Source organism: Pteronotus mesoamericanus, unplaced genomic scaffold (assembly GCF_021234165.1).
Source record: "Pteronotus mesoamericanus isolate MK-2021 breed Mesoamerican mustached bat unplaced genomic scaffold, CSHL_Meso_final scaffold_232, whole genome shotgun sequence".
Classification (NCBI taxonomy): Eukaryota; Metazoa; Chordata; class Mammalia; order Chiroptera; family Mormoopidae; genus Pteronotus; species Pteronotus mesoamericanus.
Genome location: NW_026555311.1, coordinates 24,836,257 through 24,862,476, shown reverse-complemented (window position 1 = coordinate 24,862,476; position 26,220 = coordinate 24,836,257). Strand labels below are relative to the sequence as shown.

General features: G+C 36.9%; 1 protein-coding gene and 1 non-coding gene across 2 annotated transcripts in view; one reads left to right on the top strand and one right to left on the bottom strand.

Annotated features, from left to right (window-relative positions):
- Window positions 1-253: 253 nt before the first annotated feature.
- On the top strand, window positions 254-360 carry LOC129085452 (U6 spliceosomal RNA). Its single transcript, XR_008530706.1, has one exon. It is a non-coding gene; the product is annotated as a U6 spliceosomal RNA (small nuclear RNA).
- Window positions 361-5,314: 4,954 nt separating this feature from the next.
- Window positions 5,315-26,220, bottom strand: part of HSD17B11 (hydroxysteroid 17-beta dehydrogenase 11) — a 29,541-nt gene continuing 8,635 nt past the window's right edge. Inside the window, exons 5-7 of the mRNA XM_054591765.1 lie at window positions 22,480-22,617; window positions 8,801-8,917; window positions 5,315-6,270 (exon numbers count right to left, since the gene is read on the bottom strand). Of these exons, the coding sequence (XP_054447740.1) occupies window positions 6,180-6,270; window positions 8,801-8,917; window positions 22,480-22,617 (346 nt within the window). The 3' untranslated portion in view covers window positions 5,315-6,179. The remainder of the gene's footprint in view (window positions 6,271-8,800; window positions 8,918-22,479; window positions 22,618-26,220) is intronic.

Below are 26,220 nucleotides of genomic sequence, written 5' to 3'. Positions count from 1 at the left end.
AACTTCTGCCAAGAATTTCCAGCTTGCTGGCCTCCCTTACATTTCATACTTGCTAGCCTCCCACAACCATGTGAGCCAATTCCTTGCAATAATTCCTCTCATGTATGTATGTATGTATATCAAATCTCCTACTGGTTCTGTTTCTTTGGAGAACAGTGACAAATACGGATAGTAAGGTAGTGGGTAAGAAGATTGGATTTCATATGGCCTTGCAGGTCATGGTAAGGACTTAAGCTTTAAATTTTAGAAGAGAGTGCTTGCTTCAGCAGCACATATATTAAAGTTGGAACAATACAGCGAAGATCTGCATGACCCCTGAGCAAGGATGAAATGCAAATTCATGAAACATTCCACATTAAAATAAGAAAGTTGTATGTGAGAAGCCAGTGAAGGGTTCTGAGCTGAAGCGCATGACATGATCTCATGTTTTAAAGAATCATTTTGGCTGTTGTGTTTGGAAAAGCACAAAGGGGAACAAGAGGTGATGGTGGCTTAGATCACAGCGGGGGTGGTAAGGGGTGATAGAATTCTGGATATATTTTCTAGGTAGGGCAGACTGAATTGTCTTTACCATGGATGTGGGGAGTGAGATACAGGAGTCAAGGATGACACTAATTATTTTGGCCTGAGCAACTGGGATAATAGGGTTTGGAGCAGGTCTGGGATAACATCAAGAGCTTGATTTTGGCAATATTACCTTGAAATGCCTGTTGGCTATAGAGGCAGAGATATCAAGAAGGCATTTGGATATGTGTCTGCAGAGGAGAGATTCAGGCTGGAAATAGAAATGTGGGAATAGTGACTGATACTGAATGTGTAAATGTGTGTGGGAATTAGAAGATTTTGGTGAGGTGAGGGATGAGGGTCAGGGGAAGGCAGGGGGCAGATATAACCCAGGGTTTTTGGCTTGGACATTGTTAGAATTGTCAATCTCTGTTAGGGAACACAGATGGGGTACAGAGATGTTTGGTTTTGCATGTGGTGATTATATAGACATTTATTTAACTGGAACTAGAGCTTCATAGTCTAATTTGATCTTTTTTATAGATGAGAAAACTGAGGTTCTAGAACAGCTAGCCTGAATTGGATTGCTTGGATTGCCCAGAGTTCTTTTTGCAGTACTGGGGTACTGGTAGCTATACAGAAGACTGTAAAAATAAAAGGCCCATCTCCCTAATTCTGAGGTTGACCAGGCATCCCTAGACAAAAAAGAAAGAAAGAAAAAGAAACTTGAGTGGTTAGATAGACAATAGGTCAAGTGGGAATTCTTATCTATTTGAGGGAAGGATGTGATGTCCAGTAGATTGAGACTATCCCAACATTTTCAGGTTCAGAATTTTAGTATCAGGAAATTAAACTATGGTGATACTGGGCCAAACCAGGCTGAACTTTTTTCAAGTGAAATAGTTGAGCATCTGCATTGTAGCATTTTTTTTTTTCACCTTAAAATAATTCTTAGGTGAAATAGCTTTAATTGCCATCATTAGCTGATTTTGGAATATTGCTTGAACACCAAGGAAAGCTGTGGTAAATGGAAGTAGAAGGTATTTAGGGTAATGGTTCCCTTCCCCAAGAATTCCACAGAGGCTGTATGTATGAGAGCGAGGTCAGCAAATTTGGGTTCAAATACTCAGCTTGATCTCCAAGTAGCTGTGTGATTTTAGGTAAGTATATTGGAACTTTTTTGGAACTGTCCAAGGGAGTAAATCTGTTAGCCAGCCTGGGAGAGGAGGTTGTTGATAATTACTTCCCTTCGCCACAGTAAAATCCTTATTAGCCATTTGTTCACTAGCCAAGCTGGTGTTGAAGATGCATTGAAGGTCAGTTTTAACCGTTTTCCTCAGCCTGGTTGCCCACTCTTTTTAGTTCTTGTTTCCGTTAAAAAGAGTAGATTTTTGGCAAGTGAGAATGGTGGCATGGGAGAGGCAGGGAACAGTGTTTCTAAGGCAAGCATGGAAACATTCTCAAAGGGAGTAGAAGAGATGTCAGTGAGCCTGGCAGTCCTGTGGCAGAGCTCCAGGGTGAGAGCAAAAGCTCAGAGGGATGCTTTATAGTGTGTCATCGCAGGGCCAGTTTCTTGGCATCAGGATTTTTGTACCCACAATAGAGCGAACCATCTGTCGTTAAGGTCCTAGTTTAGGACCACAGAGTACGATGATAGCTGATGTGAGGAATCTTCCCCATTTACTGCAAGACAACGTAAGCCTCTGATTTTGCTGTGACCCTCAGAAGTAGCCCTATTGATGGCTGTGATGGATTTTTTTCACTAACCTGTTGAGAAGTGGGTTCAGAGTTAAGATGAACTTTATTCAAATGACAACTAAAAGTCTTCAAATGTGGAATCACAACAGTAATTGCTAATGTTGGTGAATTGAAGCAAGTTTGTTTTTAAAGTGGACAAAACTGTAAGTCACGACACCTTAAAAGTCCTAGAGGAGAACATAGCAGGAAAATTTCAGATATTCCATGCAGAAATATTTTCACTGATATATCCCCTAGAACAAAGAACATAAAGGAAAGAATAAACAAATGGAACTACATCAAATTAAAAAGCTTCTGACGGCTAAAGAAAAATTCAGCAAAATGAAAAGGGAACCAGCCGTATGGGAAAATATATTTGCCGATGATACATCAGACAAGGGTTTGGTTGCCAAAGTATATAAAGAACTCACATGACTCCACTCCAGGAAGACAACCAATCCAATTAAATGGGCAAAGGACCTAACAAACACTCCTTCAAGGAGGACATACACAGGTCCCAGAGACACATGAAAGGATGCTCAGCATCACTAGCCATCAGAGAAATGCAAATTAAAACCACAATGAGATACCACTTCACACCAGTCAGAATGGCCATCATAGACAAATCAACGAACAATGAGTGCTGGCCAGGTTGTGGAGAAAAGAGAACCCTAGTGCACTGTTGGCAGGAATGCAGACGGGTGTAGTCACTGTGGGAGACAGTATGGAATTTCCTCAAAAAACTAAAAATGGAAGTGCCTTTTGACAGCAATTCCACAGCCGGGAATATACACTAAGAATCCAAAAACACCGATTTAAAGAACTTAGGCACCTCTATGTTCATACAGCACTATTCACAATAGCCAAGTGCTAGAAACCGCCTAAATGTCCATCAACAAATTAGTGGATCAAAAAACTGGTACATTTACAGAACGGAATGCTACGCAGCAGAAAGAAAGAAGGAACTCCTGCTTTTTGGAACATCATGGTGGTACTGGAGAGCATTATGCTAAGTGAAATAAGCCAGTCAGTGAAAGACAAATACCGTATGATCTCACCTATAAGTGGAACCTAATCAACAAAATAAACAAGTGAGCAAAATAGAACCAGGGATATGGAAATAAAGAACAAACTCACAGTAATCAGAGGGGAGGGGGGAGGAGGTATATGGAGGAAAGAAGGGGAGGGGTCAAGGAAGATGTATTAAGGACCCAAGGACAAAGACAACAGTGGGGTGGGGGGAGCGGGGCTGTGGGGAGGATTGAATGTGGGAGGTGGCGGGGGTAGGGCAAGGGAGAGTAATGGGGGAAAAAAGGGGACAGCTGGAATTGAACAGTAAAACATTTTTTTAAAAAAAGCGAACAGCTAAATTTAGAACCTCTAGAGTATTTATTCCATCATTCACCTTCCAGAAGAGCAGGGCTCCAGCCTCTAAGGCTCCTCTGGGTTTCTGCTTACTACAGTTGTCTTCACAGCCATTTCAAGTCCTTCAACAATGCCTGCTACACAGGATAGCTGGGGGGTTAAATGGCAAACTGTGTTTAGCATGTGGTTAACATTGAATAAAAAGAACTGATAACCATCCTGTCAGCATACTACCCAAGTTGTACTTAACCATAATGGTTAAGGCCAAAGGTCATCCAAATGCTGAACCAAGTGTTGAACCTCGGTTATCTTACTGAACTTTCATTATCAGCTTTCTCCTCACCTTTATCCTCACTGTTCCACTTAGCAAGCTCTAACAGGCACAACTTAATTAAAAGAATAATCCATTACATCTATTTCACAATGAGCTAGAAACGGTACAGACTTCTAGTGTGTTTCTCGTAGATACTCTAGTAGAGTGTTACTATAGTATGGCTAATGTATGGAGAGGAACTGAAGTTACAGTATTCAAATATAATGATTTGGAAAGCAGGCACTTTCACTGAGATGTGTCTTTATATCAGCTAACTGTTAAATATAGTCCAACGGTAATTGTATTTTTGTTCTCTGTATTAGAAGTATTGGGTTGGCCAAAAAGTTTTTTTTTTCCATAAAATGGCCCCAGTAGTGCTTAGTTGTCTTTAACTTCATTCAAAACAATTTTGTTAGATAGTATTGTGACAGTCATCATATCAGCATGCACTGAAAAAAACCCCCATCAAAAATTGGTGAATTTTTGTGTAGCCATTTTAATATTGAAGATAGAAGAAAATATGCAACATTTTTGGCATATTATGCTTTATTATTTCAAGAAAGGTAAAAACACAACCAAAACGCAAAAAAAAAAAAAAAAAAATAGATTTGTGCAGCGTCTGCAGAGGGTGCTGTAACTGATCGAACATGTCAAAAGTGGTTTGTGAAGTTCCCTGCTGGAGATTTCTCACTGAACGATGTTCCATGGTCAGGTAGACCAGTTGAAGTTGATAGCGATCAAATCGAGACATTAATTGAAAACAATCAATGTTATACCACACGAGAGATAGCCAACATACTCAAAATATCCAAATCAGTAACGTTATTGGTGAAAATGAAAAACATGTCTTTTATTTTACAGAAAAAATCATAAGACTTTTTGGCCAATCCAATAGTTGATGAAAAAGAGGAAATTTATTGTAGGAATAATACCTTCTGAACTTTGCTTATATGGTAATAGAACCTATAGCATAACCTTCCTTAAACTTGCAGTGGCATTATGAGATTACTTAACTTGTTCAGTAAGTGTTTAGAATAGCACCTAACACATGTTGAATAAATATAATTTCCTGCTTATGAAATGGATTAAAATCTTTTACCATGAAGTGTCTGTACCTAAATGTGGCTCATTTGTTACATTTTACAAGGGCCAGTGACTCTGATTTTTTTTTTTTTAGAATGAACTTTGTCATATAAAGACCAGAGTTCTTTACTTCATATGTATGTTCTTCATGTGTCTCACATAGTCTTGAAAATATTTTTCTTTAATAGAAATCCAATACACCTACTTAGATTTTCAATTTATATACCTGAACTTCTATTACCATCTCATTGAGTCTCACATCTAAGAAATTTCCAGACACTAAAAAAATTAAAAAAAATAAAGACCTTTGAGTACATAATCCACTTTCCTTTATTTGAAGGTTAAGCCATGTTCTGTCCAAAACAAAAAGGTGGAAACATTACAAGTTTAAGTTTGATCCATTTATTATTGTTGCTCCTTAGCACATTCTCCCAATTCTCTGCCTTAAATTCCAATCTTGCATTTTTACTTGCAACATGTGTCCACTCCAGTTTCCTTGCGCTGAAATATTTTACACTGAAATGCAAGGTATGTTTCAGGAAACAGTGGTAAATGTGCAAGACAAAATGTTTGAATGACATTTCTTATACCATGTGAAATTAGGAAACATGTGAATTATATAAAATATAAATGTAATTGAAAACAAAAATATATCTTAATAATTTATAGTACAAATTTTGCAAAGCCTTCAGATGAGCCATGAAATCTTAGAAATTACTATAAAACTGCTTTTATTCTTTTTTTCTATTTCCCGTAAGGCAATTGCTAGGATATTTGTCTTTGTATTATATGAAATTAGCTTTCAGCTTAAAAACCAGTAGCAATAGATGAGGATTGCAAGAGCCTCAAAAGATGATAGTGAAGAAAAAAAGGTAATTAGAAAAAGCAGGAGTCTAAACATTAAAATTCTGATTAATATAAGATGAAATCAACTTAAAACTGATAAACCAATTTATAAAACCAATGAGAACCTATTGTTCTTTACCTTAAAAATTTTTAAAAAATTTATTAAACTTGGAGAAAGAGAAAGGAGGGAAGAGGGGGAGAGAGGAAGAGAGAGAGAGAAACATATATATTGCTGTTCCACCCACTGATGCATGCATTGGTCGATTCTTGCATGTGCCCTGACCAGGGATCGAACCAGCAATGCTCTTGTCAACTGCGCACCCGGCCAGAGCTACTGTCCTTTGTTTTTATATCCAACGACTGCATCAAACTTAATATTCATCTTTCGTTTTAAAACTGCCATGAAATTTTCAGGAAAGATCCTAAAAGAAAGACACATGAACATAATTAGAAAATTAATATTAAGTGCATTTGAAGATGTCTTCTCTTAAAATACTTATGTTTACCATGTATCATGTCCATATTCATTTTACACAAGATTAAGAATTTTAACACATAGTCACTACTACATGCTCTTTCCAATTAAATCCATTTTGGTTTCAAAAGGAAAAGGAAGGTTTAATTTGTTAGGGTAGAAATGACTTGAAATATTTAGTTTTTAAGTTTACATACTCTATTTTTCAAAAGATCTATGAGAAGATGTGTATAGAACTGAATGGCTGAGATGTTAAAGGCTTTTTAAAAAAAAAATCCAAAAGCCGAAATTGGAAAGGAAGTGAGAATAGGAACTAATTTTATACTTTATAATCCAGTATATTATTAAAATGTTCCACTTAGAGACTAGGGAAGCGGAATCGCTCAATGGAAATGCAGACGATACACTTAGTTTTGAGCATAATGCCGAACAACTTATTTAACTTTTGAGTTTAAATTCCTCATATGTACGTGAAAAATTAACACCTACCCCACAGTGCTATTTGAAGAATCAGTGTTAATATAAAATGCCTTAAAAAGTGATAGGCATCTAGTAGGTCTAATTTTTTTTCTCCCCACCCTACACTTAAGAATACGAAGGAACTTGTCACATTCCAATGAGTCTGAAACTAAACAGAATACATAAGTCAGTGTTACTGTATACAGACATCTGCCTAGATGGCATTAAAATTAAGTTTGGAAATTGAGCACTGAACATTCATAGTCAGAAGAAAATCAGGGCAATAATAATAAAAGCTGTAATTATAAAATAGTGGTATACAACATTTATCGAGTATTTATAATGTATTAAATACTTTGAATGCATTATTTTATTTAATCCTCACAGCCCTAAAAGTCTTATTGTTGTCTCCATGTGACAGATGAAGAAACTGAACTTCAAAGAAATTAAATAACTCATCCATGTTCACATTGCAAAGTCACACAAACACGACTTTACCTAACCCCACAGCACAAACATTTAGCCTCTATGTTAAATGTCTAGGAAACAGAATTAATTTATTCAATCAGCAAACATTTTGGTGCCTTGAATGTGTCTATCAATTCTTCAAAGTGCAGGGGATATAGTGATGAAAACAGGCAAAATTCCTTCCCTCATGGAGTTAAACTCTAAGGGACTGTAATCAGTGAGTGTTTAGTTAGGTGATGTGACAAGTAAAATGCTACACACTTTAAAGGCTTTAACTCATTTAAGCACCAAGGAGATCCTTGGGCTTTACTACCTAAACTTAAAGTATGTTCAACTATAGTTCCTAGCAGAAGGGGCTAAAAAAGACCCTGACACATGCCCTCATGTTTTGATCTTTTAAATTTTTTTTTCAGTTTCTGGGTCAGTAGTTCGCAAAGTATTATCTTAGATCCAACTGCCTGTGGCAATTGTTTGTTAAAATTCAGATTTCTGGGTTTCAACTCAAACATCCTGTATTAAAATGTCAAGAGATGAGATCCAGGAATCTATTTTTTAAATCAACTTCCCCCATGATCCTGAAACCCCACCATGTTGGAGAAGTCTGACTCTAGGAACAGGAAGAGGCTGCTGCTGCTGCTTTTTTTTTTTTTTAAACCTAAGGAACCTCTTCAGTTTCCCGTCAATACCTGGCCAGCCTCATGACCCCAAAGCTCCCCAGATGAGTGATGAGACAGTGTGTTATGACGAGGCATTCTTTAAACCAGTGGTTTCCAATCTTGGCTGTACATTAGAATCACCAGGAAAGTTGTTGCGTGACCAGGCCACACTCCAAACCAATTAAATCAGAATCCTGGGGAATGGGTCTGGGATAATAGCAGTTTTAAAACTCCCAGGTGAATTCCAGTGTGCACCCAAATCAAGAGCTACCTAAAGAAATTATTCTAAATCTAAATATGCACACAAATTACCTGTGGATCTTATTAAAATACAAATTCTGATTCAGGAGGACAGGAGATTCTGTATTTCTAACAAACTCCCAGGTGGTGTTGATGCTGCTGGCCCGTGAACCACACCTGAAATAGCGAGGCTGAGGGTCTCTAAAGTTATCTCTATGCTTCAGAATGATTTTACACAAAATAAGAGCTCAATGATTATCTGTTGTACATTTAAATGAATATATAAAACTTAACTATGGTCTCCTCTAATATGATTATCCTACAATTCCACTACGTACTAATGTTTAAAAACTGTCCTTCTTTATATTCATTCATTTGTAAGACAAGACTTCCAAAATATACCAATTTCTTTCTTAAAAAAAAAAAACCCAACAAACTTGTGGCAATGATTCAGTTCATTTACCCAACATGTGACACCAATCTCGCTTCAATCACTAACAAATGTAGTTTAAAAATTGATGGATTGCTGAAGCCTATTATTTTTATTAACTTAATTCCATTTAGTAGTACTTTACAAAAATTTGATCTTAAATCTTAGTAAAAACATGTAATAGATGAATATTTATAATGCTGGCAAACTTATCTGTTGCTTACCTTTCTGCCACTGTTAAAAAGCTTATAGCAGATGGAATAAAAATCATTTTTTGGTCAGTCAGGATTCCCTTCATCAGCTTGTTTACCACTTCCTCAGGTTCCAGGGTACGTCCCAAACTGAAATCAGAAGCAGTCTTCAGAAACAAATCATTTCACGGAGGCTTCAGCTTTAGTTTAGTGCTAAACAAATAAGTTAAATTACCATCGGAACCACAACACAACTGACCTATAGCATCTCGCCCGTCAGATGCTCAAAACTGATAGCTGCTTTAGCATTAATAATGTTAACAGTAACAACAACTATTTATTTAGTGCTTGTCATGTGCTGCCTGCTGTGCTAAACATTTTACACAGGTTATCTCCTTGAAGTTTTAAAACAACCCTATGAACCAGAGACTATATAGTCCCTATTATGCAAATGAGAAGAATAAAAGTAACTAAGACTCCAAAATAATTTAGCTCAATTAAGACATAAATTCACTTTTAAATCTTTAGAAGCTTTGAAAAAGAAGTCAGATACCATCATACAAGTGTTATCACATACTAAGATGTTTTAAGTGAACATTTTCTAAAGTGTCAGAGGACTTAAATAAAATATAGGAACGTGTCTGGCTCTAGGTCTTTGATCTCTATATGGAACCCTAATATTGTCTTTTATTATCTAACTTTACCACTTTATTAGGTCTTCATTTAACTTACAGCTTTGTTACTTAGTTTCATGTTACATCTTCACTGTGTAATCACCCTGGTATACGCACTACTGAGAAGCAGGTAGTCCCTAAAAAGTGATCGTTGTTATGGTATTAGAATAAACGCATCTAGCATGGAGTTGCACAAAAGTTGGTCCTTAGTTTTTAACATTTTATTAATTATTTGGAAAAAAGATACACAATTAATTACACTTCTGGAACATGCCAATGTCACCAAACTGTTTGGGTGACTAACATTTTGAAGAGGCAGATTTTAAATGTTGTGACTAGTTAAGAAAAGTGAGACAAAAGGAATTGGGTGAGATTCCTTAGGAACAAATACAGAATAGTTCATTCAGAAAGAGAAAATATGCTGCAAAGTAAAAGTGGAACAAATGAGAAAAGTGGTATTGTCCTTAAAAGTGAGCATACTAATTGGATACATGAAGGAGAGAAGTCTGTCCGGAAGAACTCCAGCCATTGTTAATAGCAAGAATGGTTTGCGCAACATGGATGGAACCTGGCAGCTAAGGAGAATAGACTGGAATGCACATGTGTGAACAAGAAAACTTCACTGTGCTAGTCAGTAGGGGCGGTAGATGCCATTGAGTGAGCATGCATACTGTGTAGCCATCACATTAAAAATGATTGAATGAGTAAAGCAACAAATCTGTATCAAATTTTGCATTAAGCTTGAATGTTCTTCTGCGGAAACTAGTCAGACGATTCAGGTTTTTGGGGACAATGCAATGAGTGTAGCACAAATAAAAGTGTAACAAACACTTCAAATATGGTCAAGAATCTGTTGAAAGGGATCCATGATCTGGAAGGCCTGCAACAAGAACACCTGAGAATGCTGAATGTGTATGGACTGCAATCAACAAAGATCAGTATCTGCCAGTGAGAGAACTAGAAGTTGATCCGGAGATTCCAAAATCCATGGTGTCTGAGATTTTGACCCAGGATCTTGGCATGAAATGTGCCATGGCAAAATTCACTCCATAGCTTCTGCCACCAGAGCAGAAGGAACACTGTGTCGCAGTTGCTATTGACTTCATTCAAACCGCTACGAATGAACCAGATTTCCTCAAGATGGTCATAACTGAAGATGAATTGTGGGTCTATCGCTATGATCCAGAAACAAAGGACCACTCATCCCAATGGAAGATACCTGGTTCTCCATGCCCAAAGGTGACGCAGTAAGGTTGCAGCAAGATCATAACCATGCTAACTGTTTTTTTATTGAGAAGCTGTTGTCCATGACAAGTACACCCCTCAAAGCCAAACAATTAAAAAGGAGAACTACCTCAATGTTCTTTGTCAGTTGAGAGATGCAACAAGATGAAAACAGCCACAGCAATGGGCAACCGGTGATTGGCAGCTTCGTCACAACAACATGCTCGCTCATGCATCACATCTTGTGCGGACTTTTTTGCCAAAACATCCAATCACCCAGGTGACTAAGCCCCACTAAGGCCCAGATTTGGCGCCCTTGTAACCTCTGGCTTTTCCTAAAACTAAAATCACCTTTGAAAGAGAAGAGATTTCAGATCATCGATGAGATTCAGGAAAATATGGTGGGGCAGCTGATGGTGATTCCAACAAAGGATTTTGCAGAGTGTTTTGAACAGTGGACGAGATGCTGGGAGAACTGTGTGAGGTCCCAAGGTGCCTTCTTTGAAGGGGACTGAGGCGCCATTGTTCTATGTGCAATGTTTCTTCTATCTTGTGTCTTCAATAAATGTCTCTATTTTTCATATCATGTAGCTGGATACTTTCTCGACAGACCTCATATACAGGGTCTGGCAGAAGTAATGCCTGCTTGAGTGTGGTAGGTAGGGTAATAATATGGGTATAATAATTTAAAGTTTTAATTTGAACATTTCACCTAAATGTCATATGGCATGCTTGAATGTGATATTGTTATGTTACAGAATTACATGCTTATGATTTTGTAATATAAACGGGGTGTTATTTATGCTGGACCCTGTGTATGATATGATCTTTCACTTTTTATAACAAATTAGATTTATTGGTTAGGAAAAAGTGTCAAGGGACAGTTTACTGTCAACCTAAATCACACAAACTATTTTTTTCTATTTTATCGAATTTATTTGGGTGACATTGGTTAATAAAATTATATAGGTTTCAGGCGTACAGTTCTATAATATATAATATGTATATTGTATTGTGTGTTCACCACCCCAAGTCAAGTCTCCTTCCATCACCACTTTTCCCTTCTACACTCTCCTCCGCCTTCCCCTACCCCTCCTGCCCCTGGCAATCACCACACAATTGTCCATGTCCATGATTTTTTTCCTCCTCTTTTTTTTCTTTTTCACTCACTCTCTCCAACCCAACCCAGCCCCCAACTCTGTGCCCCTCTGACAGCTGTGAGCCTGCTCTCTGAGTCTGTCTCTATTTTGCTTGTTAGTTCATTCTGTTCATTAGATTCCACATGAGTGAAATCATATGGTATTTGTCTTTCTCTGATTAGCAAAATGCTCTCCAGGTCCATTTGTGCTGCTGCAAGGGGCAAGATTTCCTTCTTTTTATGGCCCAGTAGTATTCCATTGTGTAAGTTACCACAGTTTTTATATCCACTTATCTATTGGTAGATGTTTGGGCTGCTTCCAAATCTTGGCTATTGTAAATGATGCTGCAATGAACATAGGGGTGACTGTATTCTTGAGTAGTATTCTAGGTTTCTTCTCAGCATAAGCCAGTCATTTATTAGAATACTGTGTTCACTCCAGGACCCTGGAGCCAATGGTATTACATATGAAAAGCTTGGAGATGTGACAGGAGAGGAAATATAATAATGAAAGTGATGGCTTTTGGCCCAAAGAAGGTAAAAATGAAATGCAATGAAGCTTAAAGAAGACTCGGCTGTCCTTCGCTTAGTCTTCTTTAGGCAACTCATGGGTACTGAGGGGGATGATTCTAGAACCTGAAGGAAGCCTGTGCTTTGAAAAGTGTTCAGAGGGAAATTCACTTTCTTGCCCATTGCTACCAGGCTGCCATATTCCCAAGCTCTAGGAAAGCCCACGAACACCCACATAAAACAGTACAGCGCATTCCCTCATTCACACTGTCACCTTGCTAACCTGCCAACAAATGGTGTTACATTGACTGAACTTGGTGTACTTGATCTTTTTACCTAAAGATCTTAGCCTCTGTCAGAAGAGTTTTTTATTATATTTAATGACTGTCCAATACCATTTTTAAAAGAACAAAAGAAAAAGCTTCCAAGAAAAAATTCAATTTCTTGGCAGAATAAAATAGTAATCACTAAAACGTTAGTACGTGAATATATTTTTTCCCTGACAGTCTAATGTTAACAAGAGCTGCAAATTCTATTAAATAAATGCTCATGATGATTTTGGATCAATACATTGAGGCAGGGAAGGAAAACTTATGGTGGGGGGGTGGGGGCACAGAAATACCTTGAAAGAAAAAGTATTTTCAAGTAGAAGGATTGTGTTTGATGATCTAACTTTACCACTTTAAGTAGCTGAATAATTTGGGGGGAGACATTTCTACTCTTTAAAGCTCAAGCTTTCTTTCTGTGTTTAATCTGAAAAATGGAGATAAAGCAGTGGTAGGCTGGCAAATGTTTAAAAACTGGCTCTCAAGGGGACAGAATTACCAGTTTCGTAGTATTTTCTAATTTCTATGAGATAAATATCACTACCATGGCCAATTTCGGGCTACCAACGTGGCATTGCTGAGTGAATGTAATACAGCCTCTGTGCTCCATCAGTAGCCGGATGATTAACTGGGAAAAATACACATGTAAGCCCTTTATAAGTTATACTATACAATTGTCACTTGCCACCTTCTTATATGATATCTTTTTATGGTAGTAGCCAATACAACTAATATCTTTCTGTAGCACATAAAAAAACTAAATTTTTAGAGAAAATAGATTTTGTCATGTATATTATATGTGGGAGAGTAGACATTTTAAAATGATGTTCAACAAAAATTAACCAGAACATACAAATATACTTACTATAATAAATTCAGATTATACTGCATTGCATTGTTTATGTCACTAACTGGAAAGACAGAGATAACTTTCTTGATAGGAAATCATTTAATTAAAGACTGTTCATATATCTAACAACAGAGTCTCAAAATATGTGAAACAAAATATTAACAGAATTGAAGGGAGACAGTGTAACAATACAAGTTGGAGACATTAATCCCACATTTAATGATGTGTGGAACAACTAGATAGAAGAAATTTAACAAGGAAATAGAAGACCTGAGAAAAAGTATAAATCAAGTAGACCTAACAGCATCTACAGAATACTCTACCCAATAGCAGAATACATATTTTCTTCTCAAGGGCACAAGGATCATTTTCCAGGGAGTAATGTTAGACCACAAATCAAGTCTTGTTAAATTTAAAAAGACTCAAATCATATAATGAATATCCTCTGACCACAGTGGAATAAAATTAGAAATTAAAAACAGAAGAAAAACTAGAAAAGTCATTAATATGTGGGAATTAACAATGGGACAAAAGGGAAAAAAATCACAGGAAATTTAAAAATACTTGGAGATGACAATGTAAATGGACTAAATGCCCCGATCAAAAGACACAGGGTAGCTGAATGGATAAGAAAACATGACCCACACATATGCTGCCTACAAGAGACCCACCTCAGAGCAAAAGACCTACACAGATTGAAAGTAAAGGGATGGAAAAAAATATTCCAAGCAAATGGGCAAGAGAAAAAGGCTGGGTTGCCATACTTGTATCAGACAAAGTAGATTTCAAAACAAAGGCCATAAAAAGAGACCCAGAGGGGCACTTTATAATACTTAAAGGAGAATCTATCAAGAAGACATACACATTATAAACTTATATGCTCCCAATATAGGAGCCCCAAAGTATATAAGGAAATTGTTGGACAACTTCAAAAAATATATAGACAGCAACACACTGATAGTAGAGGATTTCAACGCCCCACTGTCAAAAACGGACAGATCTTCCAAACAAAACATTAATAAAGATACTGTGGAGCTGAATGACGCACTGAATCAAATAGACTTAACTGACATATATAGAACCTTACATCCCAAATAAGAAAAATACACATTGTTTTCAAATGCGCATGGAACTTTTTCAAAGATAGACCACATGATAGGACACAAAGCAAACCTCAGCAAATTCAGGAAAATTGGAATAATACCAAACTTTTTCTTGGACCACAAGGGCTTGAAACTGGAAATCGACCTCAAAGAGAAACTTCAAAAACTTGCAAACTCATGGAGACTGAACAGTAGACTATTAAACAATGAATGGGTCAATAATGAGATAAGAGAAGAAATAAAAAAATTTCTGGAAACAAATGAAAATGAACAGACAACAGTCCAAACCCTATGGGATACAGCAAAGGCGGTCCTGAGAGGGAAGTTCATAGCAATACAGACCTACCTATAAAGATAGAAACATTTCAAATAAAAGACCTAACACTACAACTTCAAGAATTGGAGAAACAACAACAAATTAATCCCAGAGCAAGTAGAAGGAAGGAAATAGTCAAGATTGGAGCAGAACTGAATGACATAGAGATGAAAAGAACAATTCAGAGGATCAACCAAGCCAGAAGCTGGTTCTTTGAAAAGATAAATAAATCAACAAGCAGACTCATCAAGAAAAAAAGGGAGAGGACCCAAATAAATAATATCAGAAATGAGAGAGGAGAAATAACAACGGATACCACAGAAATAAAAATGATCAGCAGAAACTATTATGAATAATTATATGCCAAGAAATTTGAAAACCTTGATGAAATGGACAAATTTCTGGAAAAGTATAATCTTCCAACACTGAAGGAGGAAGAAACAGAAAGCTTGAACAGACCCATAACAGCTGGGGAAATGGAAGCAGTGGTCAAGAAACTCCGGGCACACAAAAGCCCTGGGCCAGACGGCTTCACAGGAGAATTTTACAAAACATTTAAGAAAGAGCTAACCCCTGTCCTTCTCAGACTATTCCAAAATATCCAAGAGGAGGAAAAACTCCCAACTCTTTTTATGAGGCCAGCATCACCCTAATCCCAAAACCAGATAAAGACCCTACAAAGCAAGAAAACTACAGGCCAATTTCGCAGATGAACATAGACGCTAAAATCCTCAACAAAATATTGGCAAACCGCATCCAGCAATACATTCAAAAGATTACCCACCATGATCAAGTAGGATTCATCCCAGGGATGCAGGGATGGTTCAATATACGCAAGTCAATAAACATAATACATCACATAAATAAAAGACAAAAACCACATGATCATCTTGATAGGTGCGGAAAAAGCATTCAGTAAGGTACAGCACCCACTTATGATTAAAACACTCAGAAAAATGGGAATAAATGGGGCATTCCTCAACGTAATGAAGGCCATATATGAAAAACCTACAGCCAATATTATACTCAACGGGCAAAAACTGAAAGCTTTCCCACTAAGATCGGGAACATGACAAGGATGTCCGCTTTCATCGCTTCTTTTCAACATCGTATTGGAAGTCCTAGCCACAGTGGTCAGACATGAGAAAGAGATAAAAGGCATCCAAACAGGAAAGGAGGAAGTAAAGCTATCATTGTTTGCAGATGACATGATAGTGTACATAGAGAACCCTGTAGACTCCACCAAAAAACTCCTCAACCTAATAAGTGAATTTGGCAAAACAACAGGATACAAAGTCAATATTCAGAAATCAAAGGCATTTTTGTACACCAGCAATGCAATAGAAGAAGAAGAAATCAGAGAAAAAAATACCATTCGATACAGCAAGAAGAAATATAAAGTACCCAGGCATAAATTTAACCAAAGATGTAAAAGATCTGTACACAGAAAACTATACAGCATTGAAGAAAGAAATTAAGGCAGGCACAAATAAATGGAAGCATATACCGTGCTCATGGATTGGAAGAATTAATATCATCAAAATGTCCATACTACCCAAAGCAATTTATAGAGTCAACGCAATCCCTATTAAGATACCAATGACGTATTTCACAGAAATAGAACAGACATTTCAAAAATTTATATGGAACCATAAACGACCCCGAATAGCCACAGCAATTTTGAGAAAGAAACACAAAGTAGGAGGGATCACAATACCGGACATCAAACTCTACTACAAAGCCACTACACTCAAAACAATCTGGTACTGGCACAAGAACAGAACCATAGATCAGTGGAACAGAATAGAAAGGCCAGAAATAAGCCCAGGTCTCTATGGGCATCTAATATTTGACAAAGGGGGCAGAAGCATAAAATGGAGCAATAATAGCCTCTTCAACAAATGGCGTTGGGAGAGCTGGACGGCTACATGCAAAAAATTGAAATTGGATCATCAGCTGACCCCATACACAAAAATAAACTCAATAATACATATACACCTATGCAACCCAATGTTCATAGCAGCACAATTTACAATAGCCAAGTGTTGGAAGCAACCTAAATGTTCATCAGTAGATGACTGGATCAAAAAATTATGGTACATTTACACAATGGAATACTACGCAGCAGAAAGAAAAAAAGAACTACTAAACTTCGCGACAGCATGGATGGAACTCAAGAGCATTATGCTAAGCAAAATAAGCCAGGGGGCGAAAGACAAATACCATATGATCTCACCTATAAGTGGAACCTAACCAACAATACAAAGATGTAAGGAAAATAAGACCAGCAACACTGAAAGGAAAAGAAATCAACAGAGACAAGAGGGAAGGAGGGGGGGGGGGTGGGGGAAAAGGAAGGGAAGGAGAAATTCAAGGAACATATAGCAAGGACTCATGGACAAAACCAAAGGGTAAGAGTTGAGGGAGGGAGGGAGGGAAGGAGGGGCAAGGGAAAGTGGTGGGGGGGTAGGCAGAGACAAATGTATTTGAAAAAACAAATAAATTAATTAAAAAAATACTTGGAGATAAATGAAAAAAACATAACACACAAAAAGTATGAGATGCAGCAAAAGCAGTGCTCAGAAGAAAATTTACAGTTATAAATGTCTACATTAAAAAAATCTCAAATCAATAATTTAACTTTCCACTTTAAGAAACTAGAAAACAGAACAAACTAAGCCTAAAGCAAACAAAATGAAGGAAGGAATAAGATTAAAACAGACATACATAAAATAGATAACAATGGAAGAATCAATGAAACCAAAAGTTGACTTTGAAAAGATCAACAGGATTGACAAGTCTTTAGCTAGACAATCTAAAGAGAGAGAGAGAAGACTTAAACTACTAAAATCAGGAATGAGAGTGAAGACATAACTACCAACCTTACAGATATAAAAAAGAATTATAAGTGAATGCTATGAAAAATTGTATGCCAAAAATTAGATAGCCTAGTGAAATGTGCAAATTCCTAGGAACACACAAAGCACCAAAACTGACTCAAGAAGAAATAGGAAATCTGAATAGACCTTTAACAAGAGATTGAAGCAGTAATCAAAAAACTTCCAGCAAAGAAAATCCCAGACCAGATGGCTTCATGATGTTTAAAGAACACCAGAATGTTTATAGAAGTAACACTAGTCCTTCTCAAAGTCTTTCAAAAGATAAAAGAGGGGAGAATACTTCCTAACTCATTCTATGAGATCAGAATTACCCTGTCACTAAAGCCAGACTAATATATCACTAGAAAACTAAATACTAATATCTCTTAGACAGATGCAAAAGTTCTCAACAAAATACGGTCAAACCAAATCCAGCATGATGTTAAAAGGATCATAGTCTATGGCCAAGTGAGATTTACTCTAGGAATGCAAGGTGGTTTACCATATTAAAATCAATCAATGTAATATATACCATATTATTATTTCAATTATTAGAATGAAGGAAAAGCCCCACATGATCATCACAATAGGAACAGAAAAGGCAATTGACAAAATCCTTTCATGAAAAAGAAGACCCTAACACTCCACAAACAAGTAACATAAGGGAACTCCCTTAACCTGATTTGTATAAGCTCTTGAATAATGCAGTCTGATTTGTAAGAGCAGAGTGGAGTAGGGACAACGGGACTTACTAAATAGGGAAAGATAATTGTCGGCCTTTATAATAACAAAAAATTATTAATGTAACATACAAATACTGTTTTTTCCCTATCAAGTTGGCAAATTAATGGTGTACTAATACTCAAAGATGGAAAAGGTGAGGAGAATGGGCACTTTATACCCTGCTGGTGGGAGAATAAATTAGAACAATCCTTCTAAAGGGCAATCTAATAAACCTAATAAATCAAAGTAAATAAGTTTCTATTCTTTGACCCAGTAATTCTGTTTCAAAAGAAATCACAAAAAAAAAAAAGATTGGGAAGTGGGCAAATACACACACATATACACATACATGAATAAACACATAACACATATGTAGATGTACACATGCACACAAAAACAAGGATATGCATTTACTACAATAATAAAAGATTAGAGATCTAAATCTCATTCTGTAGAGAAGACTTACATCCCGATTACTGGGCTAACATTAAAAAGAATAAGGTAAGGCCCTGGCTGGGCAGCTCCGTTGGTTATGGTGTCATCCCACCAGGGTACATACCAGAATCAACCAACGAGTGCATAAATAAGTGCGACAGCAAACTGACATCTCTCTCACTCTCTCTCTCACTCCACCCCCCTTCCTCTCTCTCTAAAATCAATTACAAATAAAGAACAAGGTCAGGGAGCTCTTTATGTATCAACAGAGAAAGCTAACAACAGCATACTGGTTTGGGTTTTTTTAAATGTGTGCTTATGGGTTTTTTCATTTTATCTTTCAATTACAGTTTACATTCAGTACTGTTTTGTATTAGACTCAGATATACAGCATAGTGGTTAGAATCATATACTCTACAAAATGTTCCCCCAACATTTCTGTACCCACACGGCACCACACAGTTATTACAGCACTGCAACTCCCTATGCTGTACTTTACATCCCCTATGCTATGCGTTATATCCCGTGACTATTTTCTAACTACCAACTTCCTAATTCCTTCACCTCTTTAGCCAGTTCCCTGAACCCCCTCCCCTCTGGCAACCATCTATCTTTTCTCTGTATCTATGAGTCTGCTTCTGTTTTGTTTGTCCACTTACACTGTTCTTTAGATTCCATATGTAAGTAAAATAATATGGCATTTGTCTTTCTCTGCTGACTTATTTCACTTAGCATGAAATAAGGTCCACCCACACTGTCACAAATGGTAAGATTTTGTTCTTTTTATGGCCAAGTAATATTTCACTATATATATGCACCACAGCTTTTTTAACCACTTGTCTATTGGTGGGTACTTGGGCTGCTTCCATGTCTTGGCTACTGTAAATAACACAACAACAGTATATTATTAAGTCAAAAGGGCAGCTTACAGAATAGTATGTATGTGTCCATGTACCGGAAAAAGAAATGCATTAAATTAAGAAGCGTAGCCTGTTAAATTGGGAAACTATAACTGGAAATATAATTTTTCAATAAAGTGGTTATCTCTGGAAGAGCAACATCTTTGAAGGGGCTTTTCTCTGTATTACTTAAATTTTGTTTATATTCATAACACATTATCAAAAAAAGCAATAAAGGTATTTCAAATGACATATTTAATATACATTTTTAAAATGATGATTTTTCAGAAAGAACTTCAATTAAAATTTTGTTAAAAAATAAAGCTAGGAATGGTAAGGCATTTGGAATCCAGGACCTAGGGAGGAATTTCAAGTCTATCCCTTTTAGGTTGTATGACTTTGGGCAATTTTCTTAACTCCTCCAACTTTCTGCTTGTCCATAAAATGGGCATAGTAACACTTATCTTGCAGAATTTTTAGAAGGATTAGGGCAGGGGTAGGCAGACTATAGCAGGGGTAGGCAGACTATGGCCTGGGGCCAAATCTTACCCTCATAGATTAGAGGTAATTCATGTAAGGTATCCAGACCTAGTAAGGTACCTGGTATTTAGTAGACCTTCAAAGAAGGCTTTAACAAATGATTTCTTGATAGCCAAGTTTATGTAACAAAAATAATTCTTAGCAGTCAAAAAATTGCTAGAACACTTGATCACACTTAATTCCAATAAAATCAGATTATGCTGTTATAACCTTTACAGTAAACTAATTTCTTTGCAGTGTGTTAGATGTGTAAATGTAAGAACCAATAAATTACACCCTTGTTGTGCCTTAAAACAGAACTTAAGTTTCAATATTAGTAAGACACAAATTATTTTAAATCAATTATTTAGAGGTTGGTCCAGTTTCCTTCTTTCAGAAAGGTTGTCGTTTGTGTAAGAAGGAAAAAACTTGGTCTGAATCTTAGTTCTGCAACTTATAGGCAAGTTACTTGATCTCTCTAAGCAAAGTACTCTCGTGAGGTTTAAGAAAACGACATATTTTATTTAGCGTCCAAAATATAAACAAGTAAGATCTCTTTGCCTTCTAATTAGAAGAACTAAGTTTCTAGATTAGAACCAACTTCGCTTTTGGCACCCATTCAAGTATCATGTTATCTTCAAAGGGGTTCATGTGGCAGGACTAAGTCCCAGACCCTTCCTTAGCCTGGTCATATTCTAGAACCCTGTCAGCTTCTATTTACTCGACGCTCCCTACAGCAGGCTTCCATTCTTTTTCGATTGTAGTAGTTGAGCTTTGCGAGGAGACGGGGCACCCCTGCCTGCATAAGATTAGCTTTGTACATCATTATCCTGGGGGCAAGGGTGAAAAATTCAATTATAATTAAAAAATATGCTGTCTGTTTTTAATTGCTGAAAGACAAAGTGAAAAAACTTGACTTAAATATATTACTTGAGTATCTAAATTCTGAAAATTATGGAAAAAACTGACAAATTCTATTCCTGGGGATGGTACCTCTTTCTCTGACACCCCCTTTCAGTTTTCGTGAACTCTTTTAATTAACTAATTAATTTTTATTGAAACATAATTGACATATCACACTGGGTAAATTTAAGCTGTACAAGGTGTTGATTTGATACATTTACATATTGCAATATGATTACCATCATAGTGTGAGCTAACACCTCTATCACGTCGTAAAATTATCATTTCTTTTTTTGTGGTGGGAACAATTAAATTGTAGTTTCTTAGCAACTTTGAACTTTTTAATACCTTATTGTCTATAAACATAATGCTGAGGAAAGTGAGCAGTCTACTTATTGTTTCCAGAACCCTATGTGTAATAATATGTCAGTTATATAAAACTTAGATATTTAATCTGTACATAGGGAGATGTCTAGAAGGATGTTCATCAAAATATTAAGAGCAGTTTCCACTGGACAGAGGGTTTTAAGAAATTTTAAAAGTAAACTTTCTTATTTATATTTTTCTCTGTGTTGGGAGTTTTTAAAAAAGTATACACTATGTTTACAAAGACATGAAAGCTATTCCCAAGAGAGGAAACGTTAAAATTAACCTCAGAGCAAATCTTTACAATTTTCTGTTCTAACCAAGGAAAGACCATGATCTGGTACTCAGTTTGGAAGATAATCTCAGGATTATCAATGGAAAGTGGTCCTGATCACATTGTGGCCCTGATTTCTGTCTCTCAGAATTATCTATGATGCTTGTTAAACATACACATACATAGTTCCAAGTCCCCATCCCAACTACTAAGCACCCTAGCCCAACCAAACCCAATACAAATCAACATCTCTCGGGGTGGGTCCCCTACATGGTTCCTAAGCACTGCTGGTAGAATGTATGTATACTTAAGTTTAAAAACCACTGCTTAGGGGAAGAGAAAAAGGGAGGATTAGCAAGTTCACCTGTCTCATTCATATTTACATTTATATACATTCTCTCCCTCTCTGTCTCTCCACCTGTTTTCCCACAATCTACAGAAGCTGAAACTGAGATGAACTAAGGGCATTGCATAGCAGGTGTTTTAAGGATTAAAATACTTAAAGCAAGCCACAGAATGGCCCATATTCATGCAATCATCAACCATTTTATCTCCATTTCTGTCTCAACTTACGCGGTACTTGGGTTTTTGATGAAACCAGTATTTATGAAATTAGGGCAGAGACATGATGTTTTGACTCCAGTAATTTTTAAGTCAGCCAGTTCATCAGTCAAAGCTCTATGAAATCCAACAGCCGCAAACTTGCTTGAACTGAAAATAAACAGAGAACAGTCACAAAATAATTCATGGAAGCTGCTACACCTATTTAATTTGGATGGCTGTTTTCCTCATTTAAGTGTGGTCCTCAGCCGAGAGGCACAGGCAACACCTGAATCTCAACACTCAGTCTAGGCCTACTGAATCGGAATCTGCACGCTAGAAGATCCTCAGGTAAGTTCATAGGCATGTTAAAGTTTAAGAAGCACTAACACTGAACATTCACCACATCCCAGCATCTTTTTTTAGAGTGACAACTGAGTAAGTTTAAATGTCTTGTTAGAAAAAGTTAGTGGAGCATTTGTTTTGTTGTTGCTCTTTCCATAAAACTTACTGACACTGTAGGCTGCTCATTATTTATTTTAATATGTTCGTGGAATTCACTGGAAAATTCTCCTGCATGATATCTATTCTTCCTTTAAGTCTCAATGTGTCTTCCACAAAGAGGCTTTTCCTGACCTCTAGTCTAAATTATTTCCCCCGTATATAGTAATCTTCAGTTTTCCATGACAGCACATTTTAGATTTGTAATTTAATATTCATCAGGATGAAATTTTTGAACATCTGCCCCTCATACCTTTGCCATAACCTCCATGACTGTTTTGGTCTCCAGTGAACACCCAGGGCCTGACACAATACCTGGTCTGTATTAGATACTCAATAAATATTTGTCAGATGAATGAATTAAAATGCCAAGCCATTCTTATTGTTCTACTTACCTCATTTGGAAAGAGAATGGAAATTAATCATATTTTAAGTGAACATTACACTTCCAGTTTTTTTTTGTTTTTTTGCGAATTTTAAATAGTTTTATTTAAGACATCGCATTTTCCACTTTACAATACAGTGCTTATAAAGTGCATTATTTCCCTGTGCACATAGTCCATGTTCAAGTATGAAGAATGCTGTTTTATTATACAGCAGCTCAACTTTTAAAACTGCCATGGAATTTGCCACAAATTTGGGTCCTTCAATATTCTGTGTGGAACAATGCTGAATCTATTCAACAGGCTGGCTTAATCAACTTCTTCAATGGTGGGCCCAGAAGAGGCACCCCCGGAGGGAGGGGCTCTGCCACCGGGGAAGCCCCCAGGCATTCCTCCCGGCATGCCCCCTGCACTCTGGTACAGCTTCGTGATGATTGGGTTGCAGACTTTCTCCAGCTCTTTCTGCTGATGTTCAAATTCTTCCTTTTCTGCAGTCTGATTCTTATCAAGCCAGTTGATGATTTCATTGCATTTGTCAAGTATCTTCTGTTTGTCCTCATCACTGATCTTGCCTTGAAGTTTTTCATCTTCAACAGTTGCTTTCATGTTGAATGCATAGGATTCAAGTGAGTTCTTGGAAGACACCTTGTCCCGCTGCTTCTCATCTTCAGCTTTGTACTTCTCAGCTTCCTGGACCATGCACTCAATGTCTTCCTTGCTCAGATGGCCCTTGTCATTAGTGATGGTGATCTTGTTCTCCTTTCCTGTGCTCTTATCCACAGCAGAGACATTAAGAATGCCATTGGCATCAATGTCGAACGTGACTTCAATCTGAGGGACACCGCGAGGTGCAGGAGGTATGCCTGTGAGTTCAAACTTGCCGAGCAGATTGTTATCCTTGGTCATGGCGCGCTCCCCTTCATAAACCTGAATGAGCACACCAGGCTGGCTGTCCGAGTAGGTGGTGAAGGTCTGTGTCTGCTTGGTAGGAATGGTAGTATTGCATTTAATGAGGACGGTCATGACTCCACCAGCAGTCTCGATGCCAAGGAAAAGAGGAGTGACATCCAACAGCAGCAGATCTTGAACATTTTCAGATTTGTCCCCAGAAAGGATGGCTGCCTGGACAGCTGCACCATAAGCAACAGCCTCATCAGGGTTGATGCTCTTATTCGGTTCTTTTCCATTGAAGAAATCCTGCAGGAGTTTCTGAATCTTGGGGATATGGGTAGAACCCCCCACCAGGACAATATCATGGATCTGGGACCAGTTAGTTAGGTGTTCTAAAAAGCAACTTTACTGAGAAACAGTATTACCTTATTAATAAAAAAAAATTACGTAAAAATACATATAACAAAATTTGAAATTTGAAAGTGTACAATTCAGTGGCATTACCAGATAGACTGTTCTTCTATAAATCTGTATGGATTAGCAATTATATACAAAGTAGCTGTAAATTCTTGCCAATCGACCTGTGCTTTGGGAAATACAAAGCTGTGGGAAAAAAAGTTCTCTTTCAGCCGCTCACACTCCTGACATATAATGAAGGCTTAAAAAGAAATATTGCTAGATTGAATTATATAAAATGTAAATCTTTTGTACCTTGAAAAGTAAAACAAATGATAATAATCATACCTAAGGTTGATTACTACATGCTAGACACTGTCCTCAGTTATTCAGATGCATTATTTCATTTAACCCTCACAATTCCATGAAACAGATACTACGATGATCCCCATTTATCAAAAAGGAAACTGAGGCCTGGGGGGTGGTTATAGAAGTTCCCCAAAGCCACAAACAGAGTGGCAGAATCAGACTTTAAATCTAGACAATAAACCAGGCCTCTATATGATATACTCTAAACCTATTGGCTCCCAACCAAGAGGCAAATAAACTGGTAAAGTATTTGCAACATAAAAGACAAGGATAAGGGTTACTATAGGGCAACTTTTATAAATGAATAAGACAATACTCTAATAGATAAATGGCTAAAGGACATTAGCAGAAAATGCACAAAATAATAGCAATAGAAATATACATATTAAAGTATTTTACTTCAGGAATAATTAATATAAATTACAAAGTAAAACAAAACAGAATTTTTGCCTAGCAGTAAATGGTAAGGATATGAGGACATTTTTATTTGTTTAAGTTGTTTTTCAATGTACAGAATATTTTTCATTTTATATAACTGAATGAGCGATCTTTTCTTTTTTAAGCCCTCAATATATGTCTAAGCTTAAAAAGATAAACTGAAAGAGAACTTTTCCACAGCTTTCTACTTTCCAAAGAACAGGTTAATTGGCAGCCTTTTCGGAAGGCAATTTAGCAAAAAGTATCAAATTCATTAAAATACTCTGTGCTCTTAGATCTAGTAATTTCCCTTTTAAGTATTTATCCTAAGGAAATCATCAATCATGTTTCTACAAATTTATTCAAGGATAGTCCTGGGGTACATAGTTCATGAAGGTAAACAGAAACAACATTTCAGTAACTAACTTAATTAATTGAGGTAACATTGGTTTATAATGTATTATATAAGTTCAGGTGTGCAACATTATAATTCAACATCTGTATTGACTACCTCGTGCTTATCACCAAAAATCTAGTTTCTATGTGTCATCATAAACCCTCCCTCCACCCACTCCTCCTCTGTTAACCCAATGAGTTGTCTGCCTCAATGAATTTATTTCTTATGTTGTTGTTGTTTGTGGAAACAATTTTAAATGTCTATAGTTGGCAGCTGTTGTTTTTGCTCATTGGCATTCATATTCCCTTATTCTGGCAACATCGCTCAATTTTGCTGGCTAACACTCCTTCTGCTCCTACCCATTCAGCGGCTGAATCCAAGCTGGTCTAGTTAGAATGAACTCTAAAGGTAGAACATTTG